This window comes from Gadus chalcogrammus, chromosome 11 (genome assembly GCF_026213295.1).
Source record: "Gadus chalcogrammus isolate NIFS_2021 chromosome 11, NIFS_Gcha_1.0, whole genome shotgun sequence".
In the NCBI taxonomy this organism is placed as follows: domain Eukaryota; kingdom Metazoa; phylum Chordata; class Actinopteri; order Gadiformes; family Gadidae; genus Gadus; species Gadus chalcogrammus.
Genome location: NC_079422.1, coordinates 20,110,451 through 20,135,698, shown reverse-complemented (window position 1 = coordinate 20,135,698; position 25,248 = coordinate 20,110,451). Strand labels below are relative to the sequence as shown.

Here is a 25,248-nt window from a genome sequence, read left to right as displayed (position 1 = left end):
CATATTGTAACGTTTTTCTAGATGCATGCATGTATGTATGCACCTTATATCTTGGGACCCGCTTGGATCCAGTGAAAGTGGTTAGTGGTCCACTGAAGTGCTTGTTTACAGTCTAGTACCAAGTGTGGAAGTGTGCTTTAAACGATTGGTGTTCGCACCTTTGCGTCAAAGCCTTGTTATCAGTGCACCTCCAAGTGAGGCAGGTATACAGCAGATCAATCCCAGGCCCTGACCTTTCTGCTTTATCGTTACAAGTTGTGTTGGCTGTTGGTCATGGCTCTGCTCCTATCTGTAGCACAGTGCATGGACTGCCTGTTATAGCTAGATATTCGTAGGTCCTAGCATTCACTAAACTTGATTGAGAAAACGAAATTGCTTAAACTATAACCAAACGCTATTAAACACTAATTAAATGTAAATGTATTGTGAAAAATGTGACTGCATTGTGACAACAATACGTTCAATATACAAACTCATAACATGGATTATCTATCAATTAATTTCTGTCCCTAGACATGTGGGACATGGTAGCTTAGTACATGTAGTTGGTGCCCCCTTAAAACTTTGACGCTGCGACATGAGTTGGCACACCCACATGAGCCACATGAGAGCCACTGGGCTATCAGGTCTGTAAGCTGGATATTCCTTCATATTTGTCCGTTTGTAACCTGGAGGGGGCATGCAATACCTTTAGCCAAACAGGAATTACAAGCACCTTGCGGGGTCGCTTCTGTTTTGTAGAAGACTAATGTCAATTTGCAAGCACTTTGAGAGAATAATCTTAAACGGTGGACCTCCGCTCCCAAAAGCTTTGGCAGGAAAGTGGAGCCCTAATCTGCTGCCATCAGGTCGTTTGTATCCCTGACCAGAGCTTTTTGTTTATTGTGCGATACAGCGAAAGAGAAAACCGTCTGCAATTGTCCCGAGGTATTAGTGATTTTTGAGGGGATTTCTCCAGTGGTGCAAGCAGCAGAGAGAGAGAATTGGGTTGAGTAGATGTTTGATGACCGAGCCCTTAACCACAATGGATCACCACCATTTGTAAGGCGGCCTACCGTGTAAACAAGGACCCGAAGAATTGACTAGAGGTTTGTTACAGTGGTGTGTCAGCACGCGTGTTAATAAATAAAGATTGTCACTCTTCCAGTTCCTGTGAGTAAAATGGAGACCAGGCTCGATTTTACTAGGCAGAGGGTCGATAGTTTGAAGAGACGACGGGAAGGACGTATTCAGTGAAGACATGTTGCAGGCAGTGTCTCCGAAAATCAATGCATTTACGTTAAGGGCATTTAGCAGACGCTTTTATCCAAAGTGACTGAAAATAAGAACATTTTTCAGAAGAAAGAAACAAAAATATATCGCTGTCGGTACAGTAAGGAATCAAGGATGTTCATAGACACGAGTGCCGTGCCCTGACAAACGACATTCAATGATGTCAATTCAAACCTACAATCTGCCAATCTGCCGATTTCTCTTACATCTGAGAAACCGAACGGTGTCTTGTTTGCAGTTGTTTATGGTTATACCTTGAACTGCAGGTTCATGGAAATGTACCACATAACAGAAGAAAACAAGAGCAGCGAAACAATCTGTCGGTCTCTGGCCTGTATTCTATATAAACGCCTGTTTCAGAAAAATCGAAGGTGCTCTTAACCATCTCCTCTGGTAGCAGTGAAACGCACTCGGGACCATCTGCACCAAAACGACTTAAAAGCATATCAGCGGTAGTCTGCGATGCAGATCAATACCTGTTTGAGGCTTTCTACTGTTGTTCTCTGGCAGGAAACCATCAGAGAAGTGGGAGGCACTAACCACGCCACCTTTTGCACTTTGATTTAAATCCACGATGACGGGCAGTTGATTTCTGATTCTGTATTGATTTCCAGAAACTCAGTTACCGCATTTAAATATCATTGCGCTGCGCTGCACAGCTTTTGCTTCAGCGGAGGCCAGAGGTTGCATTATTCAACATCCACCCATCCATCTCTTTCATGTACAAAAACAAACCAGTTTGAATCTCCGGTTATCACCGAGGCAAACGGCTTGCTGAGCAGCAGTCGACCAACGGTGACGGTACACGATGCGAATCTCTGCCGAGCGCTCGCTGTTTGTGGGGGCTTTGGGTCCTATACATTATATAGTTGTTTGTCTGTTCGTTCCAACTCTTGCTCCCGTTCCGCTGCTCCCTGTCGATGTCCATCTGCTCTTGATGGTTGTAGTTGTGTCCCTGAGCGGGCACCGCCCGTTACGGTCCATCCCCTCCCCTCCTGCTCATGGATGCTGTGTTCGTGGAAGAGCCCGTGTTACCGAGTCGTTCCCGCTCCTGCTGGAGGTGTGAACCACTCAGGCGACCGCCGTGGATCCACCTATGACCCTTAGTCGTTGCCGAAGCACATGACACGTGGAGAGAGCGTACTCCGGAGCTCTTAAGGCTTTTATACAGCGTTGTTCAAGGCATGGTAATTCATTTGCCAGCACTAATGTGCCTCACATAAGAACATCCTTTTAGTCCCATTTTAGGGCCGGGGGGTCTACATTTACCTTTGCAACACAAATGTAATAAAGGCATCGCGCCCTCCTCACAAGTGGTTTGTGTGATGGATTGCATTCAACAGTCCGGCGCCTTGTCTGCTGTTTTTTTGTTAAGATGTCGGTGCCCATGCATCACCTGGCTCTCATCTATCTACCCGTAAGGCCCTCTGTGGGAAAACAATAGGAGATGCTAAAATCGGTGCGCCGCAATTCATCAAAGCAGTGTGGAAATCACTAAGTGGCGTGGTGCCATATTCACATCCCTGGCAAGGGGCAGCGATTTTTTGCATTCTGAGAATGTCGGGAAAGTACCTTGGGGGGGAAAACGTTGTGTTTTGGATAATCGCAGCATGACTTCACCTGTAAACCTGCAGTCCATTTGAAATTACGTCCCTGCGATTTCCGTGCTTGCTGAAATAAGCCTATTTGAAATCTACACTGTGCCCTCCATCATGGAAAATGGTTCTGCAAATGCATTTTTCATGCTGAAATAATTCACCTTATTTTTGCAATCCCACGCCAAAATGCCTACTTGGCAAAGCGCGTTGGCGACAGATGTTCCGACGGATTTAGTTGAGTTATAATTTTCGTACGCAATGTTTTCATTTGCATTGGTGAAACTATGCTCCCAGCACCAGAATGCCCGCGTGCCACTGGACGGATTTAACCCTTTGATTCCTAATTGCCTCGCACCTGGGGCCAGAATACATGGTGTGACCCGTGGATGAGATCAATGGTTGTTTTTTTCACTCCTGCACAACACCTTGTTGTGCATCGTCTATGGCTGGTTCGCAGCACTCGGTCCGAGATTCTGTGGTTTGCCGAAACCCCTTGAGGAAAGGCTGCAGACACTGTCGGGTGATTCGACAGTGTTAAAGGTCACAGCGATCACTGCTCTTTGCGTTTCAGTCTGACGCACTTTGGGGCTACCTTATTATACATGCGGTATGACTGAATGTATGAGCTCTTCTGAATGGGTTCAGAAGAGCTTGAGGTTGGGGTTGAATGTGCAAAGCGCGATATTCACGTCCATAATGGATAGTACTGCATGACGTATTAATGTTGCAAAATGATGACCCTGAAAATAACTCTGCACAGTATTCCGTGTGCGGCTTTACTGGATGAATGACGATGTTGGAAATTTAATTTCATAATATTGTAGAGCATATGGAGGGTCAACAAAAAAATAAAAGTGAGAACGGATGCAACGTAAAGAACTTGCTGACATCCAGCTGAAAATAATTTGTATTGCATATAGTGTGTATAATCCCATGACAATTAGTCATTTATTTCATTTCTACTCCAGAAAATACCTTAAATATGGGATAGTTTCTGATACGGAATGAAAATGTTGATATTTGTATTGTTAGGATTCCCCGGACTACTGTCCCGCGTAGAGGGAATGATTATTCTTGGACAAACCTTCTCTGTTCAATTCACAAATGAGTCCTGTTGAGGTGACGATACGCGCAAGGTGTACGTAACATGTTCAATTCGTTAAATGTGCATATATAATGATGCCAGCTTGTGATTCTGTGCTGTGATGTACCAGTGTGTGGCAATTGTTTTACAAAAACAAGCAAACATAAATAATAAAAACAAAACCTACAGACTGAAATGTCTGGCCACAGAAGGAATGATGGAGGTCACCGAGAGACGACCTCCTTTCAATATTTTATCGTCGGCGCCGAGTGCTTTTGCCCCAACTAGGGTTTGCGACCGAGCTCAGTGGGGAGGATCGGGAATGACTCGTTAACACATGTTGACATGAAATTCTTTCCCCCCCTCCCCTAACCCCCCTTATCCCCTTAGCAACCACCTGGAGAAGAGCCTGCAGCTGCTGATGGACCGAGTTGATGACATGAGCCAAGACATCGTCAAGTACAACACGTACAGCCGCAACCTGAGCAAGCAGCAGCAGCAGAAGCACCAGGTACACAAACACGCACGCCATGCATACACCATGAGCGCCCTCAATTCACCTGGCAGTCGGCGTCCTCGCTGTCTTGCGTGACTCAAGCATGCACATGTTCACACTGTTGTAGCCAGTGTTTTCAAACGTACGGGTGGGGAGAATGGGAGTGAACACACGGTTAGTGAGTCAGTTTGTTTCCATTGCAGAACGTATGTTGTCAGGGGCCCGGGTGGTTCGACGGGTAGAGCGTGTACCATTAAGGCCCGCACCACTCCTGACCTTAGCGACCGGGGTTCGATTCCTGGCCGTGGTCCTTTGCTGCATGTGTTCCCCTCCATCTCCCATCACTTCCTGTCTTACTCGCTTCACAATAAACAGGATAACAACTTTTTTTTTTAAATCCCCAAAAATAATAATACATTTGTAGGCTGTCAGTTCAGATCGGCTCTAGCCATGAAGAGCAATTGAACCGACCAAGGGTTTGTATAAAACTTGATCATAATGAGAAATCGATGCTTGAAACTGTGACACGTATTGTCCTGCACATCGACAAGTCTGCTGATAAATAGGTTTTGAGTTTCTTGCCCTAAAGCTGGTGGATCCTAGTTGGTCCTTCATGCTTCTCTTCTGCTGACTCTGCGGTCCTCCCACCTCCCTTCCCTGACACGGTTCCACTACTTTGTGATTTATGATGCTTAATGCCCTTTCACTGCCATTACATTATGTTTGCCCTTGATTTGCCTGGTCAAATAGTCAGAGAATTAGGCAGTAAGTGCCTGACCACTAAGCCTGAATTTTCCCGGCTTTACGCTGCCAGAAACAAGATGACTTCTGGTTTGATAAAGTCAGCGAAGGTCAGAACAATCTAAATTCATCAATGGCAGCCGCACGACGTGCGACACTCTCTGCAGAGCCGCCAGTTGAAGGAACTGTCCCTTAATGTAATCCGATTTCACCGTCCTGGTCTCGAATCCAGGAGTTTGACTCTGCTTACGCTGAACTGGGGGTAACCTGCACTGGGGGTTGGGAGAGAGTGCAAGAGGCAGAAGAACCCTGTTTTCCGATGGATATATTCTTCTAAGGAAAAACTTATTTCGTTAGTGCAAAATAGTTTCAGAAGACCAGTTTGACAGATATTATTCTACAGCGGCCCCTCTGCCCGTTTTAGTCACCAATCCACCTCTTGATCCGAGGTGGGAGCTCAGCCAGTCATGTGGTTTTGAGGAGAGATCCGTGCCATGCGACGCTCGTCTGCAGAGCCCCGCCCCCAGCAACGTGATTGGTTGAAACGTTTGAAGTAAAATGATAACGTGATGCCCAGTTCTCCCACCTCTTGAGTGTGTCTGCCTCCGGCCCAGTCCTAGAACAAGGCCAGGCCCCCTGGGGGGGGTAGAAGCCCCCCCAGGGCTTCATGCATCGTCGGTCACTCACTCACGTCGATAGCAAGATTAATATAGGTCCAATCTGTGACGTTCATCCCTCACTGAGCGGTGGTGGTGGGGGTCTCCACAGAACGGTCGTCTTGGCCCGATAGTGGTGGAAAAATTAGTTTTTCTTTTAAGGGTTTTATTCCGTCATTTATTAAGCGCCACGCAGAAGCAGCAGCGCGGTAGTGGGACGGCGGAGTCACTGTTGGAGCAGTGGTTCGCCTGTTGCTGCGCCGTGCCAGAGCCATCTGCTGCAGTGAGAGTGGTGCGCGCCGTGGGGCCTCATTGTGTTTCAGTATGGTGTGTTACTTATGCTCTGCTTATGCTGGCGTCGTGCGGTCCGCCCCGCTCGAGGGCCAGAGCGTCGTTTATCCTGTGGCGATGCAAGCACCTGTAATGACACACACACACACACAACACAGCATGCGCACACACAACCCCACACGCACGCACGCACGTACGTACGTACGCACAAAGACACGCGCACAAACAAACAGGCCCCCCACACACACAAACACGGGCCCCCAACACACATACACACACAGGCCCCAACACACACACACGCACACACACACACAGACACTCACCCCCTTACGCACACACACACTGCCCCCAACACACACACACTGCCCCCAACACACACACACTGCCCCCAATACACACACCCCCACAGCTGCCAGGAGAGCTGGCTACGAGGGGTAAAGTAGATCCACCCACCCACCTGTGAGCACCAACTCATCAGCGAGAGGCGGGCGGTCCTTCAACAATATACCGTAACCTTGCTGCCCGGCGACCGCCGCCACCAGCAGCCGATCTCTCCTGGTTGGAGTTACACCGGCGGAGGCATTAACATCGATCGCAGCGCACCACTCGATTGCAGCAGCGCTCGCTCACACACGCATCTCATCACACCTCGGGCATCTCCCTGTTCCAGCGGCGGGCAGATCTCTCCTTTTGTGTTACCGCACACACGCAGGGTGTTAACACAGCCAGACGCGAGGGAACAAGCCCTTTATTATCGGCTGCTGGCTCTCGGCCTGCCTGGTGCAATCTTCTAATGACCTCACGTTTGCCGGGCGAATGGAAACTTGTTCATCATAAACATCTCTACGCACGCGTCACTCCATACCAGTGTCACAGGGGTGGTTGGGGGAGAGAGAGATCCAGAAATGGCCCAGAAGAGGTAAAGAGCTGCTGCCCAGGCCTCTCTGTTTTCTAATGACTCATTTGCAGCGAGGCTTAGAAAAGTTCATAGTCTGGCCCAAGCATGCAGAGAAAAACCGGGGGAATGAGCTCAGCGAGCCTTTGTACCGGTTCATTCTGGGCTTCTGTTGGGTGATTTCGCTGTCGTTCAGCGATGTTGTGCCGCCCCACGTCTTCGGCGCTCAGCAATTTCAGTTCACTTTGACTGACCGGAACTCCATTGCTCTTGGTGTGTGTGTCTTTGCCTGTGTGTCTGTCTTTGCCTGTGTGTGTCTGTGTCTTTGCCTATGTGTGTTTGTGTCTTTGCCTGTGTGTGTTTGTGTCTGTGTCTTTGCCTGTGTGGTTGTCTGTGTCTTTGCCTGTGTGTGTTTGTGTCTGTGTCTTTGCCTGTGTGGTTGTCTGTGTCTTTGCCTGTGTGTTTGTGTCTGTGTCTTTGCCTGTGTGTGTCTGTCTTTGCCTGTGTGTGTGTGTGTGTGTGTGTGTGTGTGTGTGTGTGTGTGTGTGTGTGTGTGTCTCTTTGCCTTTGGGTCTTTGACTGTGTGTCTTTGCCTGTGTGCTTGCGTGTCTTTGTGTGTGTGTCAATGTGCATGTGTCATTGCCTGTTTGTGTCCGTTCGCCCCATCCCCCGTTGTGGTGCATTGTGGGCCGCGAGGTCTGAGCTCGGCCCTGCTCCCCCCCCCCCCCTCGCCACCGTGTCAGCCTGCCCTCCATCTTGGCCAAATTAACAAGGCTTTTAGGATCCCCGGGGACTGGAGCCTCGCTGATTTACCGGCTGTCAGCCTCTCCACAAATCACTCCATGCTGTCATTACATGCAACTCCTCAATCTCTCCCTCCCTCTCTCTCGCTCTGGTGCTCGCTCGCCCGCTGGAAGACCATTGTTTACCAGCTCCTTGTCTACCATGGTGCCCCTTCTGCCAACTCCATGTGCTCTCGCTCCCCCTGCTTCACTTTATTTATTTTTCCCTTTTTTTGTTTTTTTTAAGTTCCAGAAAACTCTCTCTGGCTCTCTCTCTCGTTCTCTGTCTCTCTCTCTCTCTCGTTCCCTTTCCTTCTCTCTGACTCTCTCTCTCTCGCGCTCTCGCTCTCGCTCGCTCTCTCGTTATCCCTCTCTTGCGGTCTTTCTTTCTTTCCCTCTTGTTCTCTTCCTTCCTTCTGCTGAAACGACTCCATCCTCCTCCTCCTTACCTTCATCTCTCAATCTACTCCCCTGTCGTTCTCTCATCACCACCTCCCATGTTATTCCCTTACATCTGCGTGTGGCTCCGTATACGTCTATGCCTCGACTATATCTCGACACGTTCCTATACATGACTTTGAAATGCAGTTCATATTTCTCTAGGCCTACGAGCTCCTCAGTGATGCCTTGCACTAAGAATCCCCCTGTTGGCATCGACCTGGTTTTCCACTGAGCATTTGATGAATAATGCCCTTGAAGAACATGTGTAGCGAGACGTATGGAGGTGTGTGTTTAGTGACCGGTTCTCCTCCTACACCCCCCCGCCCCACCCAGTACGTCCAGAGGAGGCAGCAGGAGAACGCCCAGAGGCAGACCAGAGGGGAGGCCGCGCTGGCTGAGGAGGACATCACCAAGCTGTTCAAGCCCCCCCAGCCCCCACCCCGCATGGACACGCTCCTCATCGCAGGTACGTGCACACTCGCACACAAGCGCACGTACGTGCACAAAGTCCCTCCCCCGGTCCGTCTGTCCCTCAACAAGTTATAAATGTTTGTCATGTCTTGATTTTAGTTTTGACAACATAAGGCATCCTCCTTTCACTGCTAATGTGTGTGTGTGTCTGTGTGTGTCTGTGTGTGTGTGTGTCTGTGTCTGTGTGTGTGTGTCCGTCATCCCCTCCCTCCCTCCCTCAACAGGTCAAATTAACAACTACTGCCAGAACGTGAAGGAGTTCACCTCCCAGAACCTGGGCAAGCTGTTCATGGCAGAGGCTCTGCAAGGCCACAACAGCTAGAGAGCATAAGGAGACGAACGAGAGAGAGAGGGCGAGAGAGCATCGCCGGCCATGCAGGAGAGAGAGCGAGAGAGACCAGCGAGGGGGGAGGCATGACTTGTGCGTCATCAGACAAGAAGAATTAATAGATTTTCTCTTTTACACAATTTGTTGTTACTTTGCAGTGTATGTATTCATAACGTTCACAGGCGTTGTTGAATTATTTTCATTGGATATTGAAATAAAGAATTGTCTGGCATCTCTTAATATTGACTGATTCTTTGCGTTGTGTTCTTGCTTATAACTTGTAGAGTGAACGGCTTTCATTTCATAATGACACAATTATATTAAGATGGGTAGTTTATCCTTTATTCATTGAAGGCATTCATTTCTTTAGAATTACAAAGATGTCAATGGCAATCGACTGTTAGCAGATTTAACTGACATTACTGTCATCGTCCTCAGTGAACTTATGCATCACTAAAGCAGGAGCTATTAATTAACACGCATTCATGTGTGTTGCCTTGTGCTTCATTACATAGGAGATATAAATCGCGTCATCTCAATTACACTGTATGCTTTTGCCTCTGTCGTTATGAATTTACATCTTAAGATGGATACTTATTGAAGAAATTAGTTCAGGTTTTCTTTGTTAAGGCTAGTTGACTTGGTTAAAGCAGCTTCCATTGGTGCTTGAAAGAAAAGTTATATACGGGTATATGTTTCCTTTTTACAAAAGCAAATGACGCCACGGCTGAAATAGTGTCAAACATTTGCGGCGATCAATCGGGCGAGTGTTGGGTCTTCAAATTACATTAACCCTGTATCAACTAAGCCATGTAGTCAGTAACATCTAGGCGTTCAGCTTTAGCAACGTACAGATCCCCTTCACAGTGAACTGTTGAGAAACCGGCCAGCGAAGGCTCAGTCACTTCATCTGCAAAGATAAATCGATGGATGTTGCACGTAAATTTAAGGGTGGAAAAATAATCTCACTTTCAACATTGGTGGGAACACGTTACCCCGGTTGTGCATGTATAAGGTCATGCCTTATTTATGAGGATTGAATGAAGTGCTATTGGTCTTCTCCACCTTTGTCTCACAACTGATTGGTCGAGCAGCTCAATAAAACAAAGCTGGGGAAAGTCACCTCTTAAATTTGAATGACGGTCTGACACGGAGGTTTACCAAATTCTCACTTTGACATTCAAATGAATGAAAAACGCTTTTCATCCTCTGTGAAAACGTGGAGAGCTAGGAGGACAGTGGGGGTCTCATTCTCATTCAATCTGCTTTGATCAGAAGGTTGCCTTTTCTCAGCTGCGTTTCCCTGCCTAGATACAAATATCCACTTGCATCCTCATGTCTCATCTTTTCCAATAAATGTTTGGCGAGAAACGAGTATTTCATAAATCAAACCAACAGGTTGAGCATTTCGAAAGAAAGGGAGGATAAACATCGACCCATCCCTAATGTCCTTTCTGGAGCCAAACTCAAAGATCAGGGTTCCACCAATCAATGTTTACACAAATTACACCTCATAGGCTACTATGAGGTGCATCAATACGGTGGTGCAAGGTGATTCATCATGTCACCTGCATAATCACCCTCCCTCCACACCCGTACCAGTCCCCAATATCTCTAACCCCTTGGTGGGTGGATACCCAAAGGTCATGTCACATCGCTTAACCAGATGGCTACCACTCCTGTTTGTGTGTGTTTGTTTGTTTTACCCCCACAAAGGAACTGACCGTTACAACATGGCACGCAAAATGAAGCAGGCGTTTTAAGTGACACAATGAAAAGGGAGAGCATTATTCATAGTTTGACATATATCGATGTTGGGCTTGTTGGGACTACATGGAGCAGCAACGTGCCAAGTCTTTCTTCGTAATTAAAAGCCTGCTGGCCTGTCAGTGTTCGCCGGCAAAACACCACAAACGTGGCGAGCACGCCTGATTATGCTTGTTTCTTTTTTATCTTTTAACTGACTTAATGCGCGACTCCTTATCGGTATTGGTATTTTTATCTCGGCCTGGATCTTCCTGTTTTTTTGGTCCTGTGTGTGTGTGTGGTTGTTTAGGAAGATTCAATGAAACAGAATTGGATTCGGTGACGTGTATTTGGATTCGTGGTTGTGTGTCTGTATGCGCGCGGCTGTTTCGAAAGTTTCATTAAAACAGTCTGATCTGATGACGTTGACCTGACTTTTTGATCTTCCTTTTAAACCTGTTTGCTCACGTGAGTCTCGTGACTTCATTTGGGGACTGATGGAGTAGACACCCCCCACAGAGGGGACCTGGTGATAGGGTCACACAACTGAGACTGAGGGCGCACTCACACTAGGCAAGTTTGCCTGTTCCGTGCTGCAGGAAGATTCAGCACGATTCCCCCCCTCCCCACTCCCCCCTCTGGCCCGTGGTCACACTGCTCCCAAAGGCCGTGGCCTGGGCACGGCCTTTGGTGCTCCTTCATACATACGTCTTCACGTCGTAATACGATAAATACGTCATCACTAAGCGTGGTGTCCAGCTGCGACTGAATGCTGTCGCCGGCCCAAATTTCAAGTAAACACTCGACTTCACTATCGCACCAACGTAAACCCACTTGTGAACCGCCTGCCGTCATTGTTTAAAATGATTGTTGTGGGGAAGAAGGGCATGGACCTATAAAGAAAGAAGGGTCGGCGCAAGGACTACGTCATCCAGCTCACGTTGCGTATCATCTCATTAGCATCTGTACTTTGGCCACGGAACACCTCTCCAAAGTGTGCCGTGGCCAAGGGGCTGTCCCGTGCTGGAATACGGATGGCGTGGTCACACTAGCCAAACGTTCTAGACTTTAGTATGCAAATGTGCTCGGGCACGGGGCCGCGGCCCTAGTGTGAGTGGCCCCTCAGACAACATGAGTTCAGCCAGTATTCACAGTGACTCAGTGAGTCAGAGTGAGACTGTATTGGTTGGGGCTGGCAGGCCCAAGGCCAGGGGTCTCAGACTGGGTCGGTCTCTAAACCACCAGCCAGAGTCTGATTATAATAACCAGACTCTTAAAGGACAATGCTAGTTATTGCCTTTGTGATATTATATTTGCGCAACGGCACATATTGGTATGTGTGTGTGTGTGTGTGTGTGTTGCAGAAAAGTTATGCATTAAATACAGTATACGTGTGTGTCTGTGTTGGTGTGTGTGTCTCGAGTTATTTTGATTAGTGGCCCTTATTTCCATGACATTGTTCACAAAAATGAAAGTATGCTGAACCCAAAGCCAGATGTCAATTTGAAGAAGTTCAGAAAGGACTTATACCTGCCATCGTCTCATCACTAAGATGAGCACATCTATCTGCATCCTGTATGGAGAGGATGCAGATGCTGCTGCTTGCAATGATGCAACATACCTGCGTCTGAAACCAGACACTTCAACATTAACATTGAAACACCTCGGCTGAGGTTGCATTGTGAAAGCAGCACTCATGATGCTCTCTCCCACACCACCGTGAGTCACCGGTTTAACTAGAGCTGCACTTCATATCCACAGGCCTGAAACCTCCCCTCTGCGCACGACTGAGAGTTTAAAGCCTCCAACATTACGCAACGCCAACATTACACTCCAAACCTCTGTCCCAATTTCACATTTCAGCGAACACTCCCTGATACAACCGTATCCCTTTTTTTGGTATTTTTTTTCCAATCCTTAAATTACAGAAGTTTAGGCTGTGTGTAGGCCTACATTCTGATCGTATAGGGTCAGTGTTGCCAGATTGGGCCAGATTTCCAGCGCTGCAGCCATGGTTGCCAGATTGGGTGGGAAATCTGGGCAAATCTGGAAACGCTGTACAGGGGAGCAGCTCTGGGATGCGTAAACAGAGGGCGTGTTAAGGAGGATTATGGGATTTGTCTCCTCGTCTTCAGATGTTGAGCCGAGGGGGTGTGCCGGAAGAGGCGTAATGCATTAGGTCTCATTTAATCAGCGCCACTGCCCACTCAGCCCTGACCCCGGCTGTAATTTATTACCTCTCAAACAACAAACCAGGCTTTCCACTGCGTCCGCCACCGACCTGTCACCGGTGATGGAGGAAGGGAATCGCTGTGCTAAATAAAATGAGACGGATTGTTATTTCCACCCCCCCGTAACTCAAAACGCACGTCCACCTTATTTTTGTATTTATCTTTTTTTTATTATTATTCCGCAGATATTGTCATGCCAACCATACGTAACCTTGCGTGGGAATTCGGTTCGAAAACGCGGAGCCTCTACTTCGACGCACCCCGATAATTTTTTTCTTTTAAAAGCGAGAAAATAACTAAGCTCCCAAATCGGTGAACCGTGATCAGAAAGTGACGTTCACGGAATTGTGAGCAACTAAGGCTTTCGCCGCGGATTAAAGGCCTTCTCACATGGCTGAAATACACCAGCGGTCGGAATTGGGCCGACTGCACATCACTTCAAAGCAGGGAGAGCTCGCGGGTCGAGCACCACCTCTCTCCCCCGATAGATCCGCACCGGGATTGGCCGAGACGTGGGAGATCGAGCACCGCCGCTGTGTGTTCGAAGTGCAATTCTGGTCGGCCCCGCCCGCCGCCGCCGCCGGCACATCCAGACCTCTGGTCACACTCGCCAGCCACACAAATCCTGTCACAAGCCATTATTGGCCCGGCTCCTAATCCCTGCTGCCGTAGCGCTGGGATAAGCTTGTTTCTAGGAGTCTGATGCCCTGCACTTCTTACACATCTTTGTGTGTGTGTGTCTGTGGGGGTGGGTGTGTGTGGGGGGGGGGCTTTCAAGATATGATACCCCCTCTTCTGTCGGTGTGCGCGTGTTTGTGTGTAGGGGGTGGGTGTGTGTTTGTTTGTAGGGTGTTTGTGGGTGGTTGGCAGGCCTGCATTAACCTGCCATTGGGCCCTGGGGCTGAGAGGTTTCATAGGCCCCCTGAGAGGGGATCTTACAATGATGTGTAAATTATTTTCCGACATTTTGCCATAGATGACTGTGGCTGTGGTGTCAAGTGGCCACTGGGCTCCCTTTTTTCTTGCCTAATGATAGGCTGCTGATCTTTGTAAGCCCCAAACAATCACATTGTTTTGGACCTACGCTGATCGGGGGGGCCTATCATGAGCCAGCATTAAAATTAATTAAAACATTATTCTTTTTCTTTTTTCTTTTTCTTTTTATTCATGATAGGCCCCCTGATCGTCGTAGGCCCTGGGGCTTCAGCCCAGGTAAGCCCGTGCATTAAGGCGGCCTTGGTGGTTGGGACTTCCAAGGTATGACACCACCTCTTCTGTCAGTGTGAGTGTCTGTATGTGTGTCTGTGTGGGTTTGTGTTCGGTGTGTGTGTCTGTGTGTGTGTGTGTGTGGGGGGGGTTCCAAGTTATGACAGCACCTCTTCTGTCGGTGTGAGCATGCATGTGTGTGTGTGTGTGTGTGTCTGTGTGTGTAGGGGGGTCCGAAGTGTGACAGCGGCGCTTCTGTCGGTGTTAGCTCACTCCATCACCGAGGCCCTGCTACGTCAAGCCGGCGGAGCCACGTTGAGGCTGATCAATCACACGCTGCATGTCACCTCCTGAATCTAAAGCTAAAAACATCATCTCTGACCCCTCTCATCCAGCACACCACTTATTCACACTCTTACCATCAGGGAAGAGGTACAGAAGCATCACAAGTAAAACATCACGCTTTAGGGATAGTACCTACCTACAAGCTATACGCCACCTGAACATGCGCTAAGCACTTTGCGGTCTTTATGGTTTACCTCACTTTGTCACGGTTAGCGGGTGGCAGGCAGGCAGGCAGGTAGGACCCAATCGCAGACAGTTCAGGTAAAGGATCATTTATTAACGCAAAAGGCCAAGAACACCGAGAACACAGGTGACGCAGGTAACACAGGTAACACACAGGACACACTCAGTATAAACTACAATGATCCGACAAGGAACAAAGGAAAGACAAGGGCTTGAATACTAAACACAGGAGGGAAACTTGACCAGACATGGGGAGAAACAAGACAGAGATACCAAAGTAAAAGAGGAAACGCACCAAAACAAGACAACAGACAGACCATGACACACTTTGCGCTTTTTGCACTACTGTACTGTACTTTACTGCTGCGATTCTCTGCGAACCATGCATTGTGTGTTTTTTTATGCGTGTTAAGTGTTGTACTCATTATTTATGTGCCATTTTGGCTTTTTGTCTTGTTATGTTGTGTTATTGTTGCTGCTGTGTGATACATATGAGCATACTGTGGCAACCCCGGTCGTCGGCGGCTGCGATTCCCGAAACAAAGGCTTGAGCACTGTTGCGGTGCAACGGTTTTATTACTGCAGCTCACAAAAGAGAGGGGAAATCATACAGTAACTCAAGTTTCTTCCATACTGGGGCATAAAGGGTGAGGGGTTTCCGGGTCCGGTACGTCGGTGAGGTCGGCGTGGCTCCCGCTCCTGCTCCTGCTCCCGGCTTCTCCCGCGACTGTCTCTCACTCGGCTCCCTCCCGAGCCCCGTGTCTGAGAGAGCCCCGAATGAGTGGAGAAGCAGGCTATTTAAGCTGCTTCTCCACCGGTTCCTCAGGTGCTCTTCATCTCCTTAATTGGCAACGGCCGGGTTGCCACAATACCAAAAACCATTCCTATCAACTGTATTTTCTATATTGTTGAAATGGCTAATAAACTTGATACTTGATAGTTGATACTTGATACATATCGATCCACCCATGGTAAATGGAGTGCATTTATGCAGCGCTTTCCTTACCAGCGGCAACTTCAACCATTCAAAAGGGTTTTCCACTCGCAACCTAACAAACATACAGAAAGATATTTTCTGAGCTATACTAAAAAAAAAGAAGTATATATTGACATTTTCTTTGTAACACGGTGAAGAGCTATACAGTAGCAGCCTCCACAATCTCTGGTTGAGGGTCAAGCTGAATAGACTATCAGAGTTCCCCCAACGCCCTCAAGAAGACTGCATTCGCTCGGTGGAATCTAAGTTTTGCGAGGTCACAGGAACAAAATGACGAACGAACCAAACCTTGCTGAACTCTATTCAGCAAGATTGTAACGTGAGCCTATAGAGACTAGAAAGACACATTTATCTCGGATTTATCTATTTGGATACTCAAAGCAAGGTGGTTTATTGCTCATTATATTCAAAGATACATAAGTCTATATATAATAGATAATAATATAATGTGCAAAAAAATTATATCCGAGACGAAGGAAATGTGGCATGTCCTTGATATGCTCAGCGCACTTGATAAGTGAATCAATCCTACCGACCCACTAATCATTTATGTCCCCTCAGACTCCAATAGACACGTAATCTAGGATCTGTCTTTTAAACCGCACCAGACAGCTCTACCTATCTCACCTTTCGATCCATACGTTATCAATATGCTACGATCCAACATATCAGATGCAGTATTAAGATACAATCCAATATTGAACCAGAGCTTTTCAGCTTTGGTCTGATCTTAAGCAAATGTATTTTAAAGCCTTCACAAGAGTCGTCTTAATTCTGTGTTGGGATCAAATCCGGAGTGTAACATATCCCCGAAATAGCTTGAGGCCAGAAAGGTTTAGTAGAAATCAACTCTTTAAATGATCTTAATTAAAAACGAGATAAATGGATCAACAAGTGGTCGAATATTGGCCTGCGATTGGTCCATATGTTGTCTTGGTTATCATTGAGATCATTCTCTTTCTGGAGAGGGGCTAACGGTGTTCTTCAAGGTCTGTGGGAATCCACCTGCTATTAAATCTAGTTGTCAGAGTTTCAAGGCAACCGTCAGAGGAAGGTTTTAAAACGCCGCACCACCGCTAGGGTCACATGGTCAATTGGATTTGATTGAGTCTTCCAAGCAGGACTGGTTTGATATGGAAGTACTGATCGGTTCTGATGGGTTCTGAGTCCTACCGGCCTAACGGCGGCCGAATCATGCCAGGGCTTATTGGGAAGGGAGGCTACCAAGCCTGAAACATGTCTCTATAAAGCATGTGCATTCGTTCTCTTTACTGTGTGTCTGGCCTGTTTTAAGAATATTCTGCATAAATGATTCATCCCTGTTCCGGAGTCAAATTCCTTGAAGAGCAATTTGCCCAATAAAGTTGTTGTTGTTAATGCTGATTCTGACCTTTACAATACACCGGCAGAGGCATTAAACACAGTCCTTTCATGTAGAAAGACTGGATAAATGTTATAAAATAGTGAAATAGATGGCTGCACAATTGGGATAACTTCCTTCACGAAGGTCCAATCTTGTTACGACTGTATTTTCTTTCATGTTTAATTATTTCTTTCTTCCTATTTTGGTTGTGACTAAGCTGTTTTCTTCCTGAGAATAAACACTTTTTTATGGCACTTATCAGGCCCAAACTTAGTTGTTTCTGATCGAAAAAAGTCACTAAGAATGGGAAAGAAGCAAAAACAATCAAAAGACTATATTTATTGCAATTCTCGACTGCAGTGTTTTTCCTTCCCTGGAGATTTGGAGATAGATGTTGTTTGGCAGGGTGCTGTCAAGTTGATTTAACTGTATCTTAATTGACCAGGCCCGGGCACATTGATTGACTGCCTGCTCGTGACCCTGTAACCGACAGAGGTACCTGTAATTAAAGTCCACCTTATCTCAGGACTGGGAACATTCCAGATAAATGCGCTCATGATGAAGCCAAATGCAGCACTCACATATGCTTTTGTCTCAGGCTCTGTACTTATGTGAAAATAATATTGAAATAGTAAACCCAAGCACATAGACGACTTTTGCTTATACTTTCAAAATGAAACATTTTAGCTAGACCGCATGATTTTTCTTCTTAGTTTCATAACATAACAAGGTATAAACAGGAAGTATAACTACAGTGAGTATTTATTGTATTTTGGTTTTGTTTTAGAGAAAAAAAAGTGATCTACATGTACCTACTTCTAATAGCACCTAAAGATAACCCATCACGTGACTTAATAGTTATTTTTTAGGGATTACATAACTTAACAATTTACCAAAAAACATACAAATGAAATAAAATGTGTGAATGAAAAGATAGCAACACGTAGGTCTGCTTCCTGTATGCACATTCTGACAATGGCCGTGTTGATGTCTGGCCTTGCAGGGCCTACCCATGAAACCCGTCCCTGTTTGACCATTTATTTCCTCCAAGGGAAGCGGCAAGCCCACTGACATTCAATCACATTATTTTGGCACAGTGCTTCACTGCCTCCACCTGTGACCTATACCACACACACACACACACACACACACACACACACACACACACACACACACACACACACACACACAGACACACACACAGACACAGACACAGACACACACACACACACACACACACACACACACACACACACACACACACACATACACACACTAACAAATACACACACACACACACACACACACACACACACACACACACACACACACACACACACAGACACATAAATACAACCACACTTACACACAAACTCTCACACACACACACACACACACACACACACACACACACACACACACACACACACACACACACACACACACACACACACACACACACACACACACACACACACACACACACACACACATGCTGTGACCCTCACTGTGTAAATCAAACCACTGGAGCAGTCTCTCAGTCTATGTCACGCACACCAACAGCCCCCCCCCCCACACACACACACACAAACACGCACACACAAACACCAACCCCCCTGACATGGCAGGATCATTTATGTCACATCTGTAAAGAAAATTGCCTCTGCTTGACACGTTTGAATCACATATGTTATTTATTTATTTGTAATTTTTGCTACGTACTGTAGTGTTAATAAAAGTTCATCCGGCCACCATCCTCTTCAGCACTGAAGCGTGTTGTGACCCATGGTCATCATAGAGTGGGATGGAGAGGGGATTGGACACATAATGACAGGCGGGCAGGCCTCTGCACGATCTAGACAAAGTCACAAGAGGGCTTCCAACAGCCATCCGCCAGAGAGAGACTGCGAGGGCGAAGGCAAAGCACATGGCATTTTTCTACCAAATGCTCATACCTTGGGATTGCTGGGGATAAATTCACAAGCCATTTGCAGGAGCTGAAATGGTTCAATCCCAAACACAAGCATTCATTCTGAGACTGCTGCAGTCGCGTTTGAGGATTTGTCATCTGTGGGCTCGTCCGAGTGTGTTTGACCTACTGCTGGGTCTATATATCCAGTGAAGAGACGTTTCTGAATTATTCAGCCAATTTAGCGGAATTGGTTATGCTGCACAGAGTAGATTTGACATGCTCCGCACATAAAAGGGAGCCTTTTCCGCTGTGTGGTTGGGCCAATTGGATTTCGCCGTGTGTATCTTGTCCAATAGACATGCTATCAGCGTATTTCATTTAGCAATTCCAGCTGGAAGTGCAGCTTCCTACTGTATTTGATCAATGTATCAATTAACCAAAGGTCGGGCCAGACTGCGTCTCTGGGCGAAGGAGTTGGTAAACTGCCTCTGTATATGATTTCCAGTTTAATGTAAACCTTATTTTCCCCCTCCTGTAGCAATCACAGATTTTATAGATTTATCTAAAAATATAATAAAAAGGTTAAGAAAATGTGACACAAGTCATTCATTACGCTGAAAAGTCTGTATAACATGAAGAAATGGACGGAGATAAAAACAAGTTTAATCTTACATTCACACTGCTGAATGCGGATGACTCTAAAGACCTGTATGTGTATCTCCTGTGCCTTATTATTGAGGTTGAGGAGGAGTTTTATTTCCACTGTGGGCACGGTGTGAGAGTTCAAGCATTGCTCTGAGAACCAGCCGCTTGGAGATCTGTTCTGGGCCCTAAACCTCTCCTGACACTCATGTCCTTGGAGTGGAGAGATTTCCGTGTCCCCATCATTCTAGGTTTCAATAAACGTTCAAAAAAATATCAATAAATGTTTTTCACATTGCCCTCGTAGAGACTTTCGTCAGTTTGGCTGGCTCATCGAGTAAGAATTAAAGAAAGTATTTAAAAGTATTATTAGAAATTAGTATCATTAAAAGTTATTTCGTTTTTTATCATCGATCTCATACAAGCAGCCATGCAGAGTGTTTGGTTGGGTGGGTGTTAGTGTTATAACCCAGCAGGGGGGCTTGACGAGGAGACTGCCATCACCCACTTGGACTCCACCTAGGGTTAGGATTAGGGACATGACTGGGAAGGGGGAGGGGGGAAATTGAAATGCAAATATCTGCTGTGTTCATTTGTTTGATATATTTTTTATTTTACTTTGGTAAATCTTTCTTCGATTGATGCTTTGTTGTAGATTTTCCGCTGCCTTGCCTTTCAGTGTGGAGCGCGAGGGAAACGGATGGCCCCATCGACGGCACCGCTGTTTCCATTGTGGTCGTTTGATTCGTTTTCCTTTAGGTTGGCCACTTTCTCAAAGTCATTTTTTTCCCGCATCCTTAAAATACCCCCCTGAAATGGGATTGCACAGGTGGAAACCCACAGAGTGCGCTGACTGATATGACTGATTGTGATCTAGAGTGGTCAACACCCAGTCTTTCTCTGGGCTGTCAGTCCAACCGGCTGACTGAAGGCGTCCCGCCTCCAGTCTATTCTTCCGCCACCAGACAGACAGGTGATTATTCCTGGAGCCGCCTGCAATCACCCCCTCAGCCGGCCTCCTGATAACCAGGGAGATGAGGCAATGGACCCACGCCACCAGCTGTCCATCCAACCATCCATCCAGCTAGCCAACCAACCAGCCATCGATCCAGTCGGTCAGTCAGTCAGTCACTCAATCAGCCACCCATCCATCCACAATCCATCCAGCTAGCCAACCAGCCATCCGTCCATCCATCCAGGCAGTACTGGTCAGCTGGAAAGGCCTCCCTTTCCTCCTAAGCTTCTCGTCCACCTGCAACCGCTTAGGACTGTGTCTATAAGCCAGGTCCTCATTCTCTCACTCTCCCTCACTCTCTCAACTCTCCCTCACTCTCTCTGCTCTCCCTCACTCTCTCACCTCTCCCTCCCTCTCTCCTCTCCCTCACTCACTCTCTCACTCTCTCACCTCTCTCTCCTCTCCCTCACTCTCTCTCCTCTCCCTCACTCTCTCATCTCTCCCTCACTCTCTCTCCTCTACCTCACTCTCTCTCCTCTCTCTCACTCTCACCTCTCCCGCACTGGTCCATCCACAGAGGCTTTCTGCCCCGGGCTGCGTTCCTACCTGGTGTGTGTGTGTGCATGTGTGTGTGTGTGAGAACGTGCAGAGATTCCCTCGTACTTCTGCACACAAACACATCTCAAAATCAATTGGAGCAAATCCCACAATTTATCTCCTCTAGATGGAGGGCTGCAAGCGAGGCAGCTACATGAGGCGTGTTAATGTGGTGCGGGCGGGGCCCGGACTGTATGGACCCTGGTGGAGGGGGGAGGGGAGGTGCGGGAGGGGAGGGGAGGCGGAGAGGGGGAGTTAATTGGATATTCTATTGAACAGAAGAAAAAAAAACGACTTTACAGAAAAATAAGTTTGTTGGCTCCAGGAGTGTTGTTTGTGGTTTGAAGGGTCGGGCAGATTGATGTTTTGCGTTTTTTGAGATGCTAGATCTCCTCTTTTTTCGCTTATTTTTATGATGGAAAATTAATTAAAAACGGGTCAATCAAAGTCTGACTTCATCATGCAGAGGCCACACTACAGGGCTTTTGCCCGGGTTCTTCCACACAAATTTTTCAGTCCTAATATAATCCACGTATATATCTGAATGATTCCTGGTACCGGCAGCTGCGACATTCCTCTGATCTGAGGAGGTGAAAGATGGCCATATTTCACTCTCCAACAAGACTAGATCTTATCATGGGAGCAAAGCATAGGCGTCGATTCTACTGGGGACGCGTCCCCACCAGTTTTCTTCAAGATGAATTTTGTACCAACCACAAAAAAAACTTGAATTGAATTAATATGGATTATTACACGGGTCTTCTCAATGCCGTGGAACGCTCCGTTCACTTGCATGGGCTCTTCACAACTCCCGGCAGTGAATTATATTCGATTATTCTACTTAATTTAAGAATGCTTGATTCTGATTGGCTGGGAAGAGGGCATTAACCCGGCAGGTTGCCCGCTGACTTGTCGGTTCTACTTGTTGCTGACTGAGCACAGCGTCGTCAAATAGTAGATCAATACCCCGCTTGTATTTTAGCCTTCAAAACGAGAGCTGGTGAAAAATGAATTAAAATGTAGTCAGGAAACGCGGTTATATGCTATAGACCCTAGAGTATCTGCGGTATAAAGGCTGGGACGAATTTCAAATTATAAATATGTACACTTTATGTTGATAGTATAGACCGTCGCGATTCTCATTGAAATGAATGGCGCGGTGATTAATCCTCAAAACGAGGGCTGCTAAATTGTGAAAGATGAATTAAGCTGTAATCGGTGACAAATTCCTTGTAGAGAGAGCTGAGTCTTCTTGATGCTCTCCCTGAGCGAGTAACAATCACAGGCCGCTGTCCCTGTGACAATTCCGGTCCCACACTTGGGCTTCATGTTGTGGGCTTCGTTAATGTGCGATTGCAGCAACAGCCGGTGGGTCCCCTGCCGTTGAGTCAGAAACATAGGTCTGAGGTGTCTGGAGTAGGTGGCGTCTGTTCCTGACATATATTCAGCATTTCCAGCCTTGACCTGGTAACTATTGGGTTGTGGTGCTGTACCTAGCACTGTTGCCAGCCTGTCATGACCTCTCTGTGTCTGCATTCTCACTGTCTGCCCAGCTCGCAGTGGAGCCAGCGGCCTAGCCAATTTGTCGTAGTAGGCCTTTCCTCTCGGTCTTGCCTGTGTCAGGGCCATTTGGACCTGCGTCTCCGCTCTGGTTGAGTACATGGCTTTGGTCATGGGAATGAAAACCCTGGTGCGCCGAGAAAGCTGTTGCATGTAGTAACGCTGGAGGGAGTGTTGAATGAGGAACCGCCGTCCACGGAGGAGCAAAACCACTGTCATTCGGGAGTTCCTCTCTCATGGCGAACGGCCTCATGTCACGTGGCACCTCCCTCAGCGTATCGGGCCAGCCTGCAGCAACGACCTCAGAGAGACGCCGGCAAACAGGATCAGCCAACGTCTCATGCTTCAGTTCCTCAACCCTGTGTGAGGAGAGGACGTCCACCACCATGACCTTGCCACCTCACTGGCTTGGTCAGTGGGGAGCAGATGTGCACGGGAGAGAGCATCAGCGACGTCAAGCTCCCTGCCCCTCTTGTAGATGACATTGAGGTTGTAACGCTGCAGACCGAGCATCATCCTTTGTAGGCGCACAGAGGCTGTGTGAAGTGGCTTTTTTAGTTTGGTAATGAGCGGCTGATGGTCAGTCTCGACAGTCACAGCCGTCCATATATGTGGTGATGGAATTTTGTGCAAGCGTAGACAAGGGCCAGGAGCTCCTTTTATAATCTGAGCGTAGCGTGACTCAGTCTCTGTGAGGGCCATTGAAGCGAAAGCCACCGGCCTGTTGTTTTGGAGGCAGACGGTACCCAGTCCGTGCTGTGAGTTGTCAGCTGACAGTACAACAGGTTGGTGCACATCAAAGAACTGCAGCACCGGGGGACCTGCGATAAGTTCTTTGAGTTTGGGGAATGCCGCTGTGTGGAGCTCCAGCCAGCACCAGTCTACATCCTGGTGCAACAGCTCGCGCAGGGGTGCCGTGGGCTCGCTGTAGTCTGGTTTGAATTTGGCCAAGTAGTTTGTCATGCCCAGGAACCTTTGGAGACTGCACTTGTCCTCCAGACGGCAGAGGTCTTGGCAGGGTCGGGTTTAAGACCCTGGTTGGTGAGCAGGTGACCGACATAAGCAACCTCAGTGACCCTGAAACTGCACTTTTCAGGGTTCAGTCTGAGATTGACAGCCCGTATCCTGTCCATGACTTGGCGGAGATGTAGATCATGCTCCTCTCTCTCGAGCGGCCCCACACCAAGACGTCATTGATCACAATTGCATACGGCTGTCCTTTGAAAAGCTGCTCCATGCACCTTTGGAAAACCTCACTCCCCGTGGTGATACCATAGGGCATCCGTAAGCACAGTGGCCCACAGGAGTCATGAAGTTGGTGAGTTTTGAGGATTCTTTGCTGAGCGGCACCTGCCAGAAGCCACACTTAGCATCCAGAATGCTGAACAGTTTGGCATCAGGCATGTCAGCGATCATCTCTTCCTCAGCTTTCAGTGGGTGGTGGGGTCTGAGGAGGCCTTTGTTGAGGTTGACGGGGTCGATGCAGCCACCATGGCTGAAACCCATTCAGTGGGCTCCTGAACCGGTGTGATGACTCCCAGTTGGGTCATTCTATGCAGTTCTGCCACAATCTCCTCCTAAATGGCCAGTGGCACCCGTCTTGGAGCGCATATAGTGGGGTGCACGTGTCATCCAGGCGCATGTGATACAACACAGACAGCTTGCCAATGGTGCTTGTGTCAAATAGGTTGATGGACTCTGTCAGCCCTGGCGCTTCCTGCTGGATGACGGCATGCACCTCTGGTCCAAAAGTCAAATAGCCGGGTCTGACACTGTCTGAGACCCAGCAGTGGTTTGACGTTTTGTCCACCAAGAGTCTGACCGCCGTAGGCTCCAAGATTTGCTCTTTTGCTGAGATTGACGTGAGCAGTAGGATCAATGTGCTGTAAAAGAGCCCTGGATATGATGTTGCATTTAGCCCCAGCTTCAATCTTCACAGTCAGTTGTCTGCCAGTGTTGCATGTAGACAGTTCAGTAAACCTTTCATCTTGCTCATGCACATCCTCTGGCTTGTGTATGCTCTCACAGTAAAACATTTCTACAGTCTCGCAGCGAAACTCTCGTGCCCCTTACACCGCACGACTCTGACAGTTGCCTTTCTTGAACGCACACACATGACACAGCAAAACACAGTCAACATAACTAACTAACATAAACGTCTCGGTGACGGTGTCGGGAACAATAACTCAACCCACACAGCAATGCTAACCCACCCATAGACAAACAAACCCAACACAATGTCTCTGCCGCAAAGGACCTAGGAGGGCGCCAGAGGTCGAATTTGCGATGGTCCTAACCCCCCCTCCCCAGGATCCCTTGCGGCACCCTGAACTCGGCGACCATGCCCACGGTCGCCACAATACATTATCTCTTACTTATTACACGGCTCTTCTCAATGCAGTGGAATGCTCACATCCAGCATATTTGACCGCTGTCAAGGAAAGTTGATTTTTTGC

The 25,248-nt window shown here is 47.6% G+C and overlaps 1 protein-coding gene across 1 annotated transcript in view; it reads left to right on the top strand.

Moving 5' to 3' along the window:
- LOC130391493 (eukaryotic translation initiation factor 3 subunit H) overlaps window positions 1-9,311 on the top strand; it is a 51,720-nt gene extending 42,409 nt beyond the window's left edge. The window contains exons 6-8 of the mRNA XM_056601677.1: window positions 4,345-4,465; window positions 8,590-8,722; window positions 8,952-9,311. Coding sequence (XP_056457652.1) covers window positions 4,345-4,465; window positions 8,590-8,722; window positions 8,952-9,049 — 352 coding nt within the window. The 3' untranslated portion in view covers window positions 9,050-9,311. The remainder of the gene's footprint in view (window positions 1-4,344; window positions 4,466-8,589; window positions 8,723-8,951) is intronic.
- Window positions 9,312-25,248: the final 15,937 nt, after the last annotated feature.